This window comes from Eumetopias jubatus, unplaced genomic scaffold, assembly GCF_037043125.1.
Source record: "Eumetopias jubatus isolate StellerSeaLion01/CBP00866 unplaced genomic scaffold, mEumJub1_p1.0 scaffold_1, whole genome shotgun sequence".
NCBI lineage: Eukaryota > Metazoa > Chordata > Mammalia > Carnivora > Otariidae > Eumetopias > Eumetopias jubatus.
In genome coordinates, this window is record NW_028274807.1 from 178,415,552 (window position 1) to 178,433,626 (window position 18,075).

The 18,075-nt window shown below is 35.4% G+C and overlaps 1 protein-coding gene across 1 annotated transcript in view; it reads right to left on the minus strand.

Annotated features, from left to right (window-relative positions):
• The window catches only part of PPP4R2 (protein phosphatase 4 regulatory subunit 2), a 52,092-nt gene that overhangs the window by 10,562 nt on the left and 23,455 nt on the right, over nt 1–18,075 (minus strand). The window contains exon 3 of the mRNA XM_028101666.2: nt 6,996–7,166. Coding sequence (XP_027957467.1) covers nt 6,996–7,166 — 171 coding nt within the window. The remainder of the gene's footprint in view (nt 1–6,995; nt 7,167–18,075) is intronic.

Here is an 18,075-nt window from a genome sequence, read left to right on the forward strand (position 1 = left end):
CAATAGATGGCACTAAAATGTCACATAATACCCACCCCTTGCATAAGCAGGCTAAAAGACAAATATTACTTGTATATAAAAGTATTCTTTGGAAACATTAATATAATCTTGACAACTGCACTGAACGTCTCTTTACTTTTTAACCGTTTAGATAAATATGAAAGCTTACCACAAGCTAGAAATTAGAGCATGTAAATAACAATAAATGTTAATGTAATTTTGTATGCAATGTTATCAAGACAGAATAAACAGTATGCCAAGGAAGCAAGCCTGAACCTGGGAACACTTTCTAAGTTAGATCTTTAAAAGGAGGTATAAGAATAAACCAGATAAATTCAAATGAATGGCTGGTACAAAAACTACATGCAAGGTCTACTCTGTTACTCTTTAGATATAGCATACAAAACAGTTTATTCCAACTCCTGAAAATATTAAATAAATATCACTAAATTAAGACCCCATGTGCTAAGAAGAAAAAAGCAAAAATGCACACAATGAAAAATCTGAACCAGAGTCCCTAAATTTGGGGAAATGGGGTAAGGATGTTCACTGGAACAATATACTATAAAACAAATTACGTAATAGAAAAATATCTGGGGTTATTTCAAAGAGAATACATTCAGTTTACTCTGCAATATACTACCTATTTGCCTGCCATCCTAAGATAAAAACTAAGATTACAAAAGGAACTGGGGAGTGGGAGGGGAAGAGCTTTTAAAAGGAACATGACTAGCTAGCATTTTCAACTTTAAAAAAAAAGGTCTACAAAATCCAAAACTTGGTAGGGGGAACCCCACATTAAGTAAAGGATCCAAAAGTGACAGGTCCTTTCAAATGGTATTACTCGGAAATACTACCAAACACTGACGTCCAGTCTACTTTTGATGTACAAATTATAAGGTAGTGTGATTAAAAAAGCACACTCGCTAGCTCACTGAGAGACCGTGTCCAAGTTAAATTTCTCTCTCTTAAAGCTTCATGACCATATCTAGAAAACAGGGATTCTGAAAGTATACCTCTCATTACTGATTATCATGAAGACTAAATATATTATATATAAACCACTTAACAGTGCCTGAAATATTTTATAAGGCGTTCATTATACCTTAGTTCTTATCATCATCCTGATGTCACCCACTAATTAATGGAAGCTGTAGAAAACACAAACACTCCAAAGACCAACTACAGAGGAACAAAACCAAAAGTTCATCTCTGTCTTTTAAAATATCCTTTTAGGGGCGCCTGGGTGGCTCAGTCAGTTAAGCATCTGCCTTCAGCTCAGGTCATGATTTCAGGGTCCTGGGATCAAGTCCCGCATCGGGCTCTCTGCTCTGCGGAGAGCCTGTTTCTCCCTCCCCTCCTGATCTTCTCTCTCTCTTTGTCAAATAAATAAATAAAATCTTTAAAAAAAAATAAAAATAAAATATTCCTTTTAACTCCAAGGAGAGCAACTAACATGTTTTACATTAGTTACAGACTGTATCTGAATTTACTGCAATCTGTACCATTCATTGCATCAAAAAAAAAGTATCAGGGCACCTGGGTGGCTCAGTGAGTTAAGCATCGACTCTTGATTTCAGCTGAGGTCATGATCTCAGGGTCCTGAGATACAGCTTGAGATTCTCCCTCCCTTCTCCCCCCTTCTCCCTCTGCACGCCCAACCCCTTTATACCCATTAAGTCTTACATACCTGAAAGCTATGAGAATTCAAATATCAGGAAAGAGGCTGAACATCAGAGAAAGACATCTAAGCATGAATTAGTAATTTAATGCTATTTTTAATAGAAAGAAATTGTAAATAGTAAGGCCAACACCTAAAGGAAGCATTTCCTATCTTATATTTTAAGCTGAAATTACAGTTTGACTAAAATTTATCTTAGTCTATTTAAAATGTTTCTTAAGATGTACAATTATTCTGAATGCATACAAGGTATTCAGTTGGAAAGAAGTCATTCAGAAAATGAAAATGCACATTTAATTCAGAATTGAAGATAAAAATCAGATAACTGATTACCTTACTCCTTTATAATGCAATCAACTTTCTTCATGAAAAAGATAAAGGAATATAAAATATAACAGAGGCGACCTGTGTATAAAAACTAAGAGAACCATAAAATCAGACATCCTGTTATGAAAAATGTTAAAATAGCCAGCTCACTTTAGTTTTATAAAGATGTCATTTTTACTATGTCTTTATTTTCTATGAATGGCTACATTTATACTATGCCTTAAAGAATTACTTAAATATGACTTGAACTATTCAGGTAAAAACCAGCTTAAATGTATCTCTGTTACCGCCAAGAAAAGAAAATAAAAAATCTGTATCTCTGTATCTATCTCAGTTATCCAAGGCTGAACAGGTTCAGTTTTGTTTACTCTTAAGTCCTACAGAAGTCAGAAATATCACTGGAATCATGTGATATTATCTTTAACCTTATTATCTATGCAACATGCTCTATCTGTACTCAGGCTTTACATTTGTATAAATATACACATACTTAAATATTCTTATGTATATATTTTCTACCTTAAATCAAATGTCAGAAATTCTGAAATTTATTGAAAACACCCATGTAAAATGACAAGTACAAACAACTAAGAAAATGAAGAATCAGCCTCTTTAAATAATGCTAAGTAATTGTAAACTAGTATCTGTGCCATTCCCACCCCAAAATAAATGTGTAGCAACTGTCAACACTTTCAATCAAATTAATCATCTTTTATAGTGCCTATAGTAGTCTGAATTGTCACTGTCCTGGCATCAAATCGAAAATGTCAAGAAAAAATTAGACTTCTGCTATACCCTATCTGTCAATTTAAAACATTTTATTACAACATCAAATCAAACCATATGATCAAAGGACAAGACAAGGCAGGGGTAGAAAGAGGAGAGAAGGCTACTAAATAATTCCAATTCTCAACTAGTTATGCTAAGTGAAAGAGAGCGAAGAAAATGGAAATAAACACATTTAGCTAAAAGATTTAATACGTTCGGGGTGCCTGGGTGGCTCAGTTGGTTAAGCGACTGCCTTTGGCTCAGGTCATGATCTCAGGGTCCTGGGTTCAAGCCCCGCATCGGGCTCCCTGCTCCACAGGAAGCCTGCTTCTCCCTCTCCCACTCCCCGTGCTTGTGTTCCCTCTCTCACTGTCTGTCAAATAATAAATAAAATCTTTTAAAAAATAAAAAATAAAAAGATTTAATATGCTCAACAAATACTGACATAAAAACTCTATTTTTCCCAACCAACTGAAGAGAATTCAAGCAGCAGCAATAAAATAGGTCAAAGGAAGGAAGAGAACAAAATAACAAATAGTTAGAACCTATTCTCTCATCCCTGAATAATCTCAAGCTAACTATAAAGCAAACAATACAAAATCAAAAAAGGATTATGCTTTAAATCTATGATCCAGATTTAAGAGTATAAAAATCTCACATATGACCTTTTTATTTTTTATTTATTTTTTTTAAAGATTTTATTTATTTGAGAGAGAGAGAATGAGAGATAGAGAGCACAAGAGGGAAGAGGGTCAGAGGGAGAAGCAGACTCCCTGCTGAGCAGGGAGCCCGACATGGGACTCGATCCCGGGACTCCAGGATCATGACCTGAGCCGAAGGCAGTCGCTTAACCAACTGAGCCACCCAGGCACCCTCACATATGACCTTTTTAAAAAAGTATAAAAAGGCACACTCTCGGGTGCAGAAATTTACAAGAGATATCTCTGTGTGTGCAATACACTATAAAACAATATAAAAGTTTTTAGGACTAAGAAAAATCTGGTCATTCATGTACGTTAAAGTAACATTAGAGAAGAAATTCAATATTCAGAAAGACTATCATGCCAAAGATGAAAAGCGCTCTTCAGTTGTAACCAACTGTACCTGCCTTAGAAAGATGATGTGACAATTAAAAGATCTTTAGGTATCAAATGGTTATGTACTTTTTCCAGACCTGCTCATAAATACATAGCCATACTACTTTAGTCAACTACCCACAGAACCTTAAATTTACTGCTTATTTTAGAAAGGTCTTAGGTCTAACAACACTGACAAAGGAGAAGCAAAGACACACAGTTAATTTATATTCATTATTCTTCGATGTCAGTAATTTAGAGGACATTTAACTATCTTTTAAAAAACTACTAGAAATGTAAATTACATTCTACCCTTTGAAATCCCTCTGTGTTTACTAGTAGGAATGAAGTACTAGAAATAAATGAAGTACTAGAAACATGCTTTTATTCCTTTCATTGATTTACTGTGTACTTGTTTGAAAACCTACTGTTTAGGCATTCACTGTTCTTGAAGGCCTTGTTTGGAAAAGATGGTTAACCCTGTTTTCCGGACTCTTATAGCTCAAGAAATCAAGCCAACAAGGTAATGGACAATTTCCACTTCAAAGAGGGAAATTTAAATGCTGACAATATACTAAAATAATTTTAGAAGATGGATAATCTTTTTCAGGACTAAATACTATGAAGCATTTAATAACAGAGCTTTTACTAATTAAAAGCAAAAACAAAACACAAAACAATAAACTTACCGATAAGAAAATCACCCCAAAATAAGAAAAGGGATATGAAACCACAATTTATAAGAGCCAATAAGCACCTGATAAGATGTTCAGTTTCATTTGCAAAGACACACAAATCTCTGCACACCCACACACAGACAAAATATTAAAGAATACAATATCTGCATTTATATACACATGAAATGATACACATTTTGCAATGTCAACTTGGCAGTTCAATAGAACTTTTAAGGATGCGTACACTGTGATGTAACAATTTCATTCTACAAATTAAAAGCAACAATCTACACATACGTTCAATGTGTGACATTCATCAACACAAGAAGGTATGTACAAGGATGTGCACTACAAGCACTACTTGTAATAGCCAAAAAATAAACACCTACCACCAATGGAAACAAGGCAAACTTGTTCATATAATAAAAAATAATGCGGTCATTTGAAATACATAGACAAACAGAAGATACCACTATAAATGCACTGATACAGAGATTTCAAAGCTCTTCGAAAAGGAAAATACAACTAGCATATGACATGATCCCACTTTCTTTTATGTACTACTCCTATGACATCTAAGGATCTTTTTAAAACTATGAACAAATATTTCTGTAACTTAAAAGGTGACCTATTATAAACAGTGGGAAAGGTATACTAAAAGGACAAATCCTCAATCTGGCTGAAAAAGACCAAAATGCTACTTATAGCCACCACTCTTAGCAAAATTTTTAAAACACAAATTAATTTATATACAAACATAAAAATAAAATTGAAAAAATCATAAACATGTTTCAATATACCAACATATAATACAGACAAAAAATCAATTAAGAACTGAAAAATATTTATCACTGATTAAGGCCTTGATCCTGCCTGATTAGGGAAAAGGATTCATAAACTGCTATTCTGAAAAATCAAATTAAAAACAACGTAAGTTCAAAATATGTATGGTTCAAAGATGAAAAATATTTTAAAAGCAATTACCTGTCTTAGGTATGCATTTAACGACCATTCAAATCATTTTCAGAAGTAGGTCAATTACCTGTTTTACAGACTAAGACATTATAAATAGATTTTATTTATTCTACATATCTGTCTGGTCCATCTTAATTTTGAAAGAACTGAAAGTAATATTACTAATTCAGAATCACAAGTATATTAGCTTAACATTCACAAAGCAGTAGTATAATATGACCTGTTTTACCTTAACTCTTAATTTGTAAATGGTAGCCCTAACTTATTGAAAAGATGAGTTATAACATCTAAGTACTATGTACTATTTATAAATATCCTGAAGAAGTATTCTTATAAGAATAATCCAGTTCAAGAGTAAATCTTATGCAACATATTTCTAATATAAAGCATGTGGCTTTGTCTGGGTATGTGCCTGTAAAAAATACTATTATTAACAAAGCAATATGTGCATACAGATAAATAATTTTCAGTATACAGTGTACAAAAGTACAATAGGGTACAAAGTCAAAATAAGTCTCCCTCCCACCCCAAACCCCTAAAGGCAGCTCAAAGATAAAGCTGTAAATTCTATTCCCAAAAAGTATTTTAGTAAGATACCTAAAACCAAAAGCCTAAGAATTGGCTATTTTAAGCAAAACTCAAAACTTAAAAACATGATACATAACGAAGGATTAACTGAATTACACTACCTTGCTGCAAATCCCATGTGTTTAAATATGTGAAAAGAATGAAACTGTTTATGCTACCTAAATAAAAATCCTTAAATGAAACCTCTTCAAATAAAACCTATCCCAAATATGAATTCATGGTTAACATATCCACAATTCATTAAATTTGGTATTGTCACCTCACACTCCAAATTGCTAACGTCAATCTAAATACTGAACAATTCAACTTCACAAATACTTCTTCCCTTCAATAAAGAAAACCCTATAAATACAAAGTCCTAAAAAGAAAAATATTTAAAATGACACAGAATATGACATGCAGCAACATTTTTTAAAATAGTTTATTTTAATGCAGTGTATCCTTTAGTGCAATGTTTTACAAAGGGCTAAAAATGATTACTTGTTAGGGAACTCCAAAAAAAATTTTAAATAGAAAGTCCTAAGTAGGTGCATTCATAAATTGTTATTTTTCATTAAAAAAAAAATGTTACTCATCTCAAGGATATGCAGGTCCTAGGCAAAGTATAAAGATTTATAATACCACATATAAAATGGGAAGAAAAAACTAACATATTTCCTGAATGTTTCCACTGTCAAAACCATTTGAAGTCCAAATGCCACTGATACCCATAAAGGTGGTTCAAGTTAAATAAATTAAATAAATACACTGTAATTATTTTAAATACTTGTAAGCTAAAAATCACTATTAAATGTCACCAGAGACACAGAACTTATTTAATGGATAATCAATGATCAAAGCTTAAATAAAAATCCATAATGTTCTGCTAAAAATTAAACCTTTAAAATAATATTAAGTGCATACCCATTAAATCCAGTGACAATTTTCAGTATTCTTTCCTTCATTTCATCAAAGGGAATATATTCGACATTAGGGTTGGGAGGACCTCTCGGTTCAGGAGCTGAAGTTCTGAAATCATCCATCACTTTCTCCAGTTTGAAAATAAAATAGCCTTTAAATTGGGACCACTGAATCCTATAAGCAAAACAAACAAACAAAAAGTAACATGTAGCTTTACAATTCTTGAACACAAAGCAAAAATACAGAATACACTGTAACACTGATACTAATAAAATTAAGATCTGAGTAAGGGGCTGTGAGAATATCTTTGTTCAGTAGCATATACCAGACCTGATGAAACTGACTCACAATCTCCAAACTGGTTACATCCAATTCTCCCCACTCCTGACCCAAACGAAACCCCAATCTCTGATAAAAATCTTAAAATGAACTACCTCTGGCTGAAAGCCTATTATGTACTACGTCTCATCTCATTATTAGCATTTTTAAAACATTATTTTGACTCTATCACTCCTAACAAACCAGCCAGGGAGGTGTTACTGTCCCATCTTAAATAGGTCATTAGAAATTGGCCCAAGTTCACATTTTAAAATAGACAAGTCAGAATGACTCCAGATCCAAAGCTCTTGGGCATCCAAGCTATAATGCTTATATAGACTAATAACGGTTTCTTGTCTTGTATCTATGTTAAATAGCAAAATAAACTTCAATTTCTCCTTATTCTTTCAGCTAATATGTTCAGGATCTTTTGTCTCTTAAAAGGTACATATCCAACATGTATCTGCAAAGTAAAAATATATAATTTATGTGCTTTTAATATCTATTCATTTACTAAGTTAATAGGACCATCTTTTATCCCCCTGTCCTCTTAACATTTTACCACTAATATAAAAAAATTTTGTGATGATACCTGCCTGAATAGCCTAAATTCCAGGAGATCCAAGAATCAGGAATGCCAACCACTTCAAAGCCAAATAGAAAGTACAACCATTTATGGCAGCAGATAAATCTTACACAGGTGACTGCTTAAGCAAAATAAAGGAAGAACTAATCTGCACTCCTCTCCCACCCACAATCCTACAAACTAGGGAAGCAGTTTTCCAAGTGTAGTATTAAGAGGCCAAAGCCATTTTCATGAGAATAAGAGTTGACATTTTTACTATAATATTGCCCTGATGGTACAGGAACAGCAACAGGGAAAATAAAAACACTTAGCAGAAATCAAGGCAACAGTTCCAAACTCCTATCTACTAGTAGCAGTCATCACCTTCTTCACCCACCACAAATTCACAGTAAAACAAAAAACCATTTTCATCTCAAGTTTAATTTAAAAAATTACTAATTTTATTCTCAACCTCTGAATATGCATCTTCTTAATATTCTGTGTAACAAAATGAGAAGAATACATGAAAAACGTATCAAAATACTATACATATCTCAAGGAACAAGAGTTGAATATTGCTGCCAGCTGAACTAGCTGCTATCTTAGAAGGCCATTTTTACTTGAAAGGACTGTCAAACCAATAAGGCTTTTTTTTATATATATATTTTATTTATTTATTTGACAGAGAGAGAGAGAGATAGCGAGAGCAGGAACACAAGCAGGGAGAGTGGGAGAAGGAGAAGCAGGCTTCCCATGGAGCAGGGAGCCTGTCGTGGGGCTCGATCCCAGGACCCTGGGATCATGACCTGAGCCGAAGGCAGACGCTTAACGACTGAGCCACCCAGGTGCCCCCAATAAGGCTTTTCAAACCAAGAGAATTTGGTAGACATTTTCTCACGAATGGCTTCAAGAGAAATAACTAAAATATTTGTGGCCAACGATAAAATTTGAAAATGAAACTTCTAGAAAATGTTTTCAGTATAAGTCTTTTAGGCTTATACTGATACATTCCCAAGACATTTCAGAATTATTGTCGACATAAACAGTATTGTGTGACACCAAAAAAAAAAAAAAAAGACTGAACTGTATCAAAATAAATGTTTTTGTCTCAAAGGTCACTATCAACAAGTGAAAAGGCAACCCACAGAATGGAAGAAATACTTGCAAATCACCTATCTGATAAGGTGTTAATAACCAGGAGATAAGAAGAACTACAAGCAAGCGGTGGAGGGGGAGAGGGGTACAGGACACAACCTAATGAAAAAATGGGCAAAGTAGTTAAACAGACATTTCTCCAAAGATATACAAATGACCAATAAGCACATGAAAAGATGCTCAACATCACTAATCATTAGAATAATGTACATCAAAGCCACAATGTGACAGAACTTCACATCCATTAGGTTGGCTGCTCTCCAAAAAAAAAAAAAAAAACAGGAAATAACAAGCATTGGCTACCAAAGATGTAGAGAAACTGGAACCCTATACTGGCTGGTGGGCATGCAAAATGATGCCACCACTGCGGCAAAGTGTGGTGTGCTCCTCAAAAACAAAAACAAAGAATTACCAGATGATCCAGCCATTCCATTTCTGGGTAAGTACCCCAAACCCAGATACATGTACACCAATTCACAAAGCAGTATTATTCACAATAGCCAAAAGGTGGAAAATACCATCAATCAACAGATGAATGGATAAATAATGTGCATGCAATGGGATATTACTAGGGCTTAAAGTGGAAATTCTGGCACATGCTACAACTCTGAATAATCTTGAACACAATATGTTAAGTGAAATAAGCCAGACAAAAGAACAAATTTTATGATTTCACTTACATGAGTTATTTAAAACTGAATCAGAGGCAAGCAGCAGAAAGATATTAGCCAGGGGCTGGGGGAAGGGAAGTGTGAGGTGTTATTGTTTAATGGGTACAGAGTTTCAGTTTGGGAAGATAAAAAAGGCCTGGAAGATGGACAGAGATGATGGTGGCAAAAGACTGTGAATATATTTAATGCCACCAAGTTATACACTTAAAATGGCAAAATTTGTTATGTATATTTTACCCCAATAGAAAAGTGTTGAAAATGGGACAAAAGATTCGAAAAGGCATTTCTCCAAAGAAGATAAATGGCCAACAAGCACATTAAAAGATGCTTAACATTATTATCCATTAGGGAAACACAAATCAAAACCACATTTCACAAGATACCATTTCACATCCACTGAGGTGTCTATCATCAAAAAGATGGGACAATAACTAGTGTTGGGGAGAATGCAGGGAAATTGGAAATCTTATACATTGTTGGTGGGAATGCAAAATGGTGCAGCCACTGTGGGAAAATAGTCTGGCAGTACCTCAAAGTTAAACACAGAGTTAACATGTGACGTGACAATTCCATTCTATTAAATGAATAAATTAGATGATATATAAATTTTATTAATATTAAAAAAATTTGGAAAGGAAGATATCAAAAGCTATTCACATGATCACCTCTTCCTTCCATTCCCTGTTCTGGGAAGGTTCTGTGAGCAGAGGCAGCAAATTATAATTTCTGACATGCCTAGTATTAATTTCTGGTTAACAGACAATTGCCAGTGGTTACTAAAATTTATCTCTAAATTTCACTGGACTCCCCACAGGCATTCAACTGAAACACACCAAGGAAAATTACTGAAAGAGAAGTCTTAAGCTTATCATTTTTTTAATTAATTTTTTTTGAGAGAGAGCACACGCATGCACACATGAGTGGCGGCGGGGGAGGCAGGGACAGACAACTGAGAAGGTAGGAGGGAGAGAGAATCTCAAGCAGGCTCCATGCCAAGCGTGGAGCCCTACACGGGGCTCAATCTCATGACCTTGAGATCATAACCTGAGCCAAAATCAAGAGTCCAATGCCCAGTTGAATGAGCCACCCAGGTGCCCCCCAGCTTTTCATTTCTTAAATTAAAAATTCTTTTTGTTGTTTAATAAAGCCACTAAGTAATAATTTGTTTTACAAATTAGTATTTCCACACACACAGGAGTTTTTGTAGAAGTGGTTTTTCATCTATGTATGGTGTAGTGACCTCTGAATTGCATCTCCTGGATCTAATTAGAGTAACTGCTTTTGATACCTTTGAAACTTAAAATACAGTGTGTACAAAATTCGTTTTAGTTTATGGGATTTAATTCCTATCAGACAAGTTAATATCATAGTCTTTGAAGCACCCCATAGTTTGCCCCCATCTTTCCATTAACTACTTTTCAATCCTTCTGTAGGCAGGGCCCCAATCAAGAGAATACTTTTTCATCATGATTATACCATATTTTATCAATTAAATGAACAAATAAAATATATCATAGAACAGAGAGCCCAGAAATAGACCCAACACAAAAGGAAACTTGGTATACGGGAAAGGACCAATTACTCAGGAAATACCCTAAGAAATGGTAGGAGTACACTACAAAATTTTACCAAAGTGTAAAAAATATTTTTTTCTGATTAATAGTCATAAAAAATTAGAAAATACAGATAGAAACTGTATTTTAATTACATTAAATTAAAACTGCCCATGAACTGCCCAGTAATTATCATTAAAATACATTTTAGTGTATTTTTCACTGAACTTTATTCTATTCTACTCATTCATTAAAATATGGCATTCTATTTTGCTATCCCTTTTCTTTCCCTCCTTATTCACTATGGGTATTGTCACATGCTCAGTAATCTGATAGGATTTTTAATTTGTATCACATATAATTGCACCATTATTTAATAACCATCACTTTAAAAGAGTTAGGTTTTCTTCCAGCTGATTACAATTAAAAATAATTGTAGTTAATATCCTAATAATAAACTTCAGAGGTATCTGTTTATTACTTTAGGACAGATTCCTTAAGGAATTACTGAGTCTAAAATATAAATATCAACTTCTGATACATCCTTTCAAAAGCCTCTCAGAAATGCTGTACCACTTCAGAGTGTCATCAGTATAGAAACACCTATTTCATTCAAGTATTAAATTTTTTCAAAACTCCTGTCACAATTTAATAGCAGGAAAACACTTTAATTTGCATTTCCTTTACGGCTAGTAAGCCTGAGTACTTTAGCCTATGTTCACTGCTCACATTCCTTGTGTGTCTGAATAGGTCCTCCACAGTCCTCTCACCCTGGGGTTCCTCAACTTTGGCACCACTGACATTGTGAGCCTGGTAATTCTTTGTAATAGGGGAATGTCCTGTGTAGTGTAGGATGCTGAGCAGCGTCCCTGGCCACTACATGCTTGAAGTCATAAGTGCCCAATCCCCACTCTCTCAGAATTTGTGACAACCATAAACATCTACAAACATTGCCAAATGTTACACAGAAGACAAAAATTGTCCCCAATTAAGAACCACTGCCCCATCCCCCTACCCTTTAAAATTGTCTTTTTCCTACTCTTATGGTATCATGGAAAAAGCAAATTACTGTGTGACATGAATATGAACTTTTGTATTCCCATTTTGTACTGACTGCTTAAAAAAACAGCAATTGTTTTTACATAAATGTTGAAGTTACACTAAAATCTTTGTCTAATTGTTCCAATTTTGAAATAACCCTTGAAATATTAACACATTTTCTTGCTCAGAAACTCGTATGTGAAGATGGCATGGTATTTACCTGCTTCAAAGCAAAAAAGCTCTAACACAAAATACTGAAGTGAGTTTTTCAAATTAAGAGTACTAAAATAGGGCACCTGGGTGGCTCAGATGGTTAAGCGTCTGCCTTCGGCTCAGGTCGTGATCCCAGGGTCCTGGGATCGAGTCCCGCATCGGGCTCCCTGCTAGGCGGGGAGCCTGCTTCTCCAGCTCCCTCTGCCTCTCTCTCTCTCTCTCTCTCTCTCTGACTTCCATGAATAAATAAATAAAACATTAAAAAAAAAATCTTAAAAAAAAAAAAAGAGTACTAAAATATCTCCTGATAGTTGTACACATCAAGGATCCAATCCAATGGAAAAGAAAAGCTTCAAGAGGTAACACAAATGTTCAGATAATACCTCAGCATGAACTTGGGTTTCTTCTTTGGCAACTTATATATTCATGATAAGGATTCTAACATGTCTAAAGAGTCAAGTTACTTTTCTCTACTCATCCATCTCTCCCTACCAATTAAAGCAAAAAGTTCAAGAAACAGTGTGTTCCGGTTAGCCTGATTTATGCTCAAGTCTTAGCTAACCTTTGGCCCCTTATTGAAAATCTTTCTAAAATTTATTAATATACCAACATGAACCCTTCTGTCGCCCATAAACAGCTGAACCAAAGATACATCTCCTCTAACAGCAAGGCTCAGGTTGAAGAGACAACCAATTCAGAACTCAGAGGATACCAGAGGTTTTTAATAGCACTAGCTCAATGGCTGAGGTGGATCTATTCTGTCCCCTACTTGAAGAGAGTAGCTCTTCTTACCACTTTCCCCACAATCCATATGATACCAATTCCAAATTCCCATTAACAGGCATTGGTCCATTCCTTCACCCTCAAGTTTCCCAGAGCCTAGGTAGGCCCTGGGCCCTTTTTGCATTCTACCAACTCACACTATACCATCAGGGTCAACAGCAGTTAGAAAATTCAGAAGAAATAAAACACTGATCCTCCACTAATAAAATTAGTTTAGAAAAATTAGTTTAGAAAAGATACAAAGACAATAAACAAATAAGACATCATAAACAACTAGTTGTGGAGATTTAGTGATGGTACGACAGAACCTAGAGAAAGGAAATATAAAATGTAGGCTTAGATCTATCTAGGGAAGGCTTCAGGACAAAGTAGGAATGCAAGAAGAACGAATACAATGTGGAAAAGTACAGGACCTAAAAGTAGAAGCTTAAAAGGGACAAATTTCCCAACCATTACTGACCATTTTTGGCTACAGAGTTCTATGTTATGGTGAAACGTCCTGTACACTGTAGGGTGTTTAGCAAAATCCCTGGCCTCTACAACTTGCTGCCAGTAGCACTCTCACCCAAAGTGGTGACAACCAAAAATATCTCCAGAAAATGCCAAATGAACCCTGGGGGGAAAACTGCTGCCCCCCACACACAACAAGGACCACTGCAATACACAATTCCTTTTGTTGAGGATTACACTGGTTCCTGAAAATTAATAAGGTTGGGAAAATGAGAACTGCCAGATTAAAGTCTCACAATATTTGAAGAATAATATGCATATATATTTTTTAATGGCAGAAAGGAATTCTAAAATGCAGATGATTCATTTAAAAAATAAATAAAACGCTCATTAACATTAAAGTCTATCTCATGAATCACTTTCAACCGTACAGGAAAATGTGCTGTGGAGATGTGACTTTAAATTTTTTTCTCAGGTGTAATCTTGTATACTGAGAAAGGCAGAAGTAAAAAACAACGACAAAAATCTTTCCACACTGACCCAGAGACAAACTCATGTGGTGCAAAGCAAAGAAATCAGTAATTGTTGGGGTTTTTTTTCTTTTCTTTTCTAAGTAGGCTCCATGCCCAGCTTGGGAGTCCAATGTGGGACTTGAACTCATGACCTGGAAATCAAGACCTGAGCTGAGATCAAGAGTCTGATGCTTAAGACGAACCATGAAAGACTATGGACTCTGAGAAACAAACTGAGGGTTCTAGAGGGGAGGGGGGTGGGGGGATGGGTTAGCCTGGTGATGGGTATTAAAGAGGGCACGTACTAAATGGAGCACTGGGTGTTATATACAAACAATGAATCATGGAACACTACATCAAAAACTAATGATGTAATGTATGGTGATTAACATAATTAAAAAAATACAAAAAAAGGAATTTTGAGTTAAAAAAAAAAAAAGTCTGATGCTTAATCGACTGAGGCACCCAGGCACCCCGGGTTTTCTTTTTAAGGAGACCGAAATATATAAATGATGAAGGCTTTACAGTTTCTGTTATTGAAATATGAGTTTACACATTCACAGGTGGTGGGAGATTATTGTACATTTCAGTATACAGGGTTCATCCTGGAGAATCTTGAGTTTGAAGATGAGGCTCAAAGAGTCTAACAGTATTTGTAATAATGGCTTTTAGTAGACTAATATGTGCCTATTTTCTGCTATGTCATATACAGATTATTTTTATTCATATTTTGAAGTATGCCCCAGAGTTTTGTGTTAATCTAAATTTATTAATTAAAGACATAATTACTTAGGAAGGATTTTTCTGTATCTACACTCTCAAAAGGAAGAAAAACAATCATTAAAAGCACAGCATCTACTACAAGGACAATTTATACTCTGGTCCAAGAATTGTCTGAACATATGGAAAACACATGAACAATTAAATAGATAACCTTCCCAAGAATGTCCACCTATATGTGATGAAAACAAGAAAATAAACTGGAAGCTTGGCTGAGTTCAAATTTCACCTCAGCCACTTTTTCATTTCACATGTAAGATTATCTAAGATAATCCCTCCTTTGTTTCCCCATCTATAAAATGGAAATAACTGGGGGGCGCCTGGGTGGCTCAGTCACTATGCATCTGCCTTCGGCTTGGGTCGTGATCCCAGGGTCCTGGAATCGAGCCCTGCATGGGGCTCTCTGTTAGGCAGGAGGCCTGCTTCTCCTCCCACTTCCACTGCTTGTGCTCCTGCTCTCGTTACCTCTCTCTCTCTGTCAAATAAATAAATCTTTTTAAAAAATGGAAATAACTGTACCTACTTCACAGAACTGTGAGGATTAACATTAGTGCAAGCAGAGTGCGTGTTAGCAAAGTAACTTACACTTAATAAGCACTCAATGGTTGTTTTTCCTCAAGAAACTCAGGACAGGGAGAACATCTGAGAATATTACAGGAGAACTATGGCAGACAGCTTTCCAGGTGGCATTACCAGGAAAAGAATTAGAACAGTGAGCAAGATCTCTGGTAGACCACAATAAAATGGTTGGGCTTATCTTATGTACTGTTGTTACACAACAGACTGTAAGAATTTCAGGCAATCTCTCTGGCCTAAGAATACTTCTTTAACTATTCCCTTCGTTAAAGAGGAGAAAATCTTTATCCAATACTCCTCCTTCCACCATTAACAAAACTATTTCGTTCAAAAAAAATACATGAAGTATTGCAGCTAACAGATAAGGAGAATAGGAAAAAACACCTATTTATCACCTAGTTTTGTCAAACCTTATATTTTTTTACAGTTCTTGATGAACTAGAAAATATATTATTGCCCTTGCTCCAAAAAATTCTTGGACTCCACCAGGATCTCCAATGCACTGATCCTTCTACCTTTTTACTGTCCTTCATCCCCTTTGATATCCACTCTCTTCATTATCCAGCTTAAATTAAAATAATCATTATAATCACCACCTTGCATACAGTTGACTCTCTAGTCCTCCTTTGCCTTCATTGTACTCACAAAATCAACTACATTGGTTAAATGTAAAAGAGAAAAAAAGAGAAAAATGCACCACACCATGCTCGTTGGACTCAAGTACACTATTAATGCTGACAGGTAATAAATTTCCCCAGTTTATTCACTCTCAGGCTCCTGTAGGTAACTATTTTATATCATCCTCCTCAAACCCCCACTGAGTTTTTCCTTAACATCACACTCAAGGACTTTGCTTCTTGCTTCACTTATAAAACTGAAGCAGTGAAGAATTTCCAGAGTTCCACCACATTTATCCACCTGCTAGCAGGATCTTGTATTCCCTGAATTCCCACCTGTAATCAGATGAACTATTCATTCTCTCATCTGTTAACATATGAGATTCTCTCCTTTTGTGCACCTACTCAGGAGCATCACTTGTGTAATTCTCTTTCTCCTATCAACTACATCTATATCTACTTTTTAATCTCTAATGAATCATTTCCATTACCATGCAAATATGTATTTCTCCCATCTCAAAAATTTCCACTTACTCTCCTATCCCCTACATTATTTATTTGCTGTCCTGGGCAGGAAAATTCCTTAAAAGGGTTGTCTCCTTCCTGTTATCTTTCAAACCCACTCCAAACAAGCTTTCAGTTCCACCACTAAAATTAATCTGCTCTTAACAAAGTCATCAATGACCTCCACATTGTTAAGTCCAAAGGTCAATTCTCACACTTCATCTTTAATTAGCCTAGAAAGAGTATTTCACACTGATGACCATTCTTCCTTAATTATTTTCTTTTAAATCACTGGCCTTTGTTGCTCATTTCCCTTCATAGGTTTCCCAAACTTCTTAACTCTAGAGCAATCCAAAGCTCAGAATCTCTCTTCTCTGCCCACACTTGGGGATCTTATCCAGTCTGGAGATTTTAAATACCATCTATATGCCCATTTTATCTCCTGATCTCCACATTCATCATCCATCCGACCACCTGCTCCACATCAATATAAAATTCAGCGTGTCCAAAACTGGACTCCTGATCTTTCCCATAAAATGCCCCTGCCACAGCCTTTCCCACTGCTGTGTGATGAAATTCCATCTTCTAGCTGCTTAGGCAAAACCCCTGAGTCATTTTTGACTCCGTTCTTTCTCTCGTACACCATAGCCTAGTCATTCTTGATTCCATTCTTTCTCTCGTACACCACAATCTATCTACAGGAAATCCTGTCAGTTGTACCTTCAAAATATAAAAAGAATATGACTAATCCTCACCACCTCCAGTTACCTGAACCACTACCATTCTTCAATAATATCATTACCTTCATCTTCAACAACCCCTGCTTCTAGCTTATTTTACGTAAAGCACATTTTCAGCACAGTCATTTGTAAAACAATCCTCTTAACACGTAAGTCAGATAATGTCACTTCTCTACTCAAAACTCCACACTGGCTCCGAACTCCATTCAGAGTAAAGCCCAAAGTCCTTACAATGGTCCACAATGTCTTATAAAAGCTAACTCCAATCCCCTTTACCTCTCTGACCTGCTCTCCCTGGTCAGTCTACTCCAGCCACAGTGGCCTCCTTGTTAGTCTGTGAAAAGGCAGGACACACTCTTAAGCACTTCTGTGTGGGAAGATTTCTCTGCCTGGAATGCTCTTCTATATATAAGGCTTAGTCTGACCACCCTCTTTAAAATTACAAGTTCCTCTCCAATACCTTAACACTCATTTCCCCTACCCTTCGTATTTTTCCATTGCCCTTACAATCAAGTAACATAATATATAATTTATTACATTTACTATCTGCTCACATATTTGTTCACCTATATATATATAGATAGATAGATACATATCACAACTAC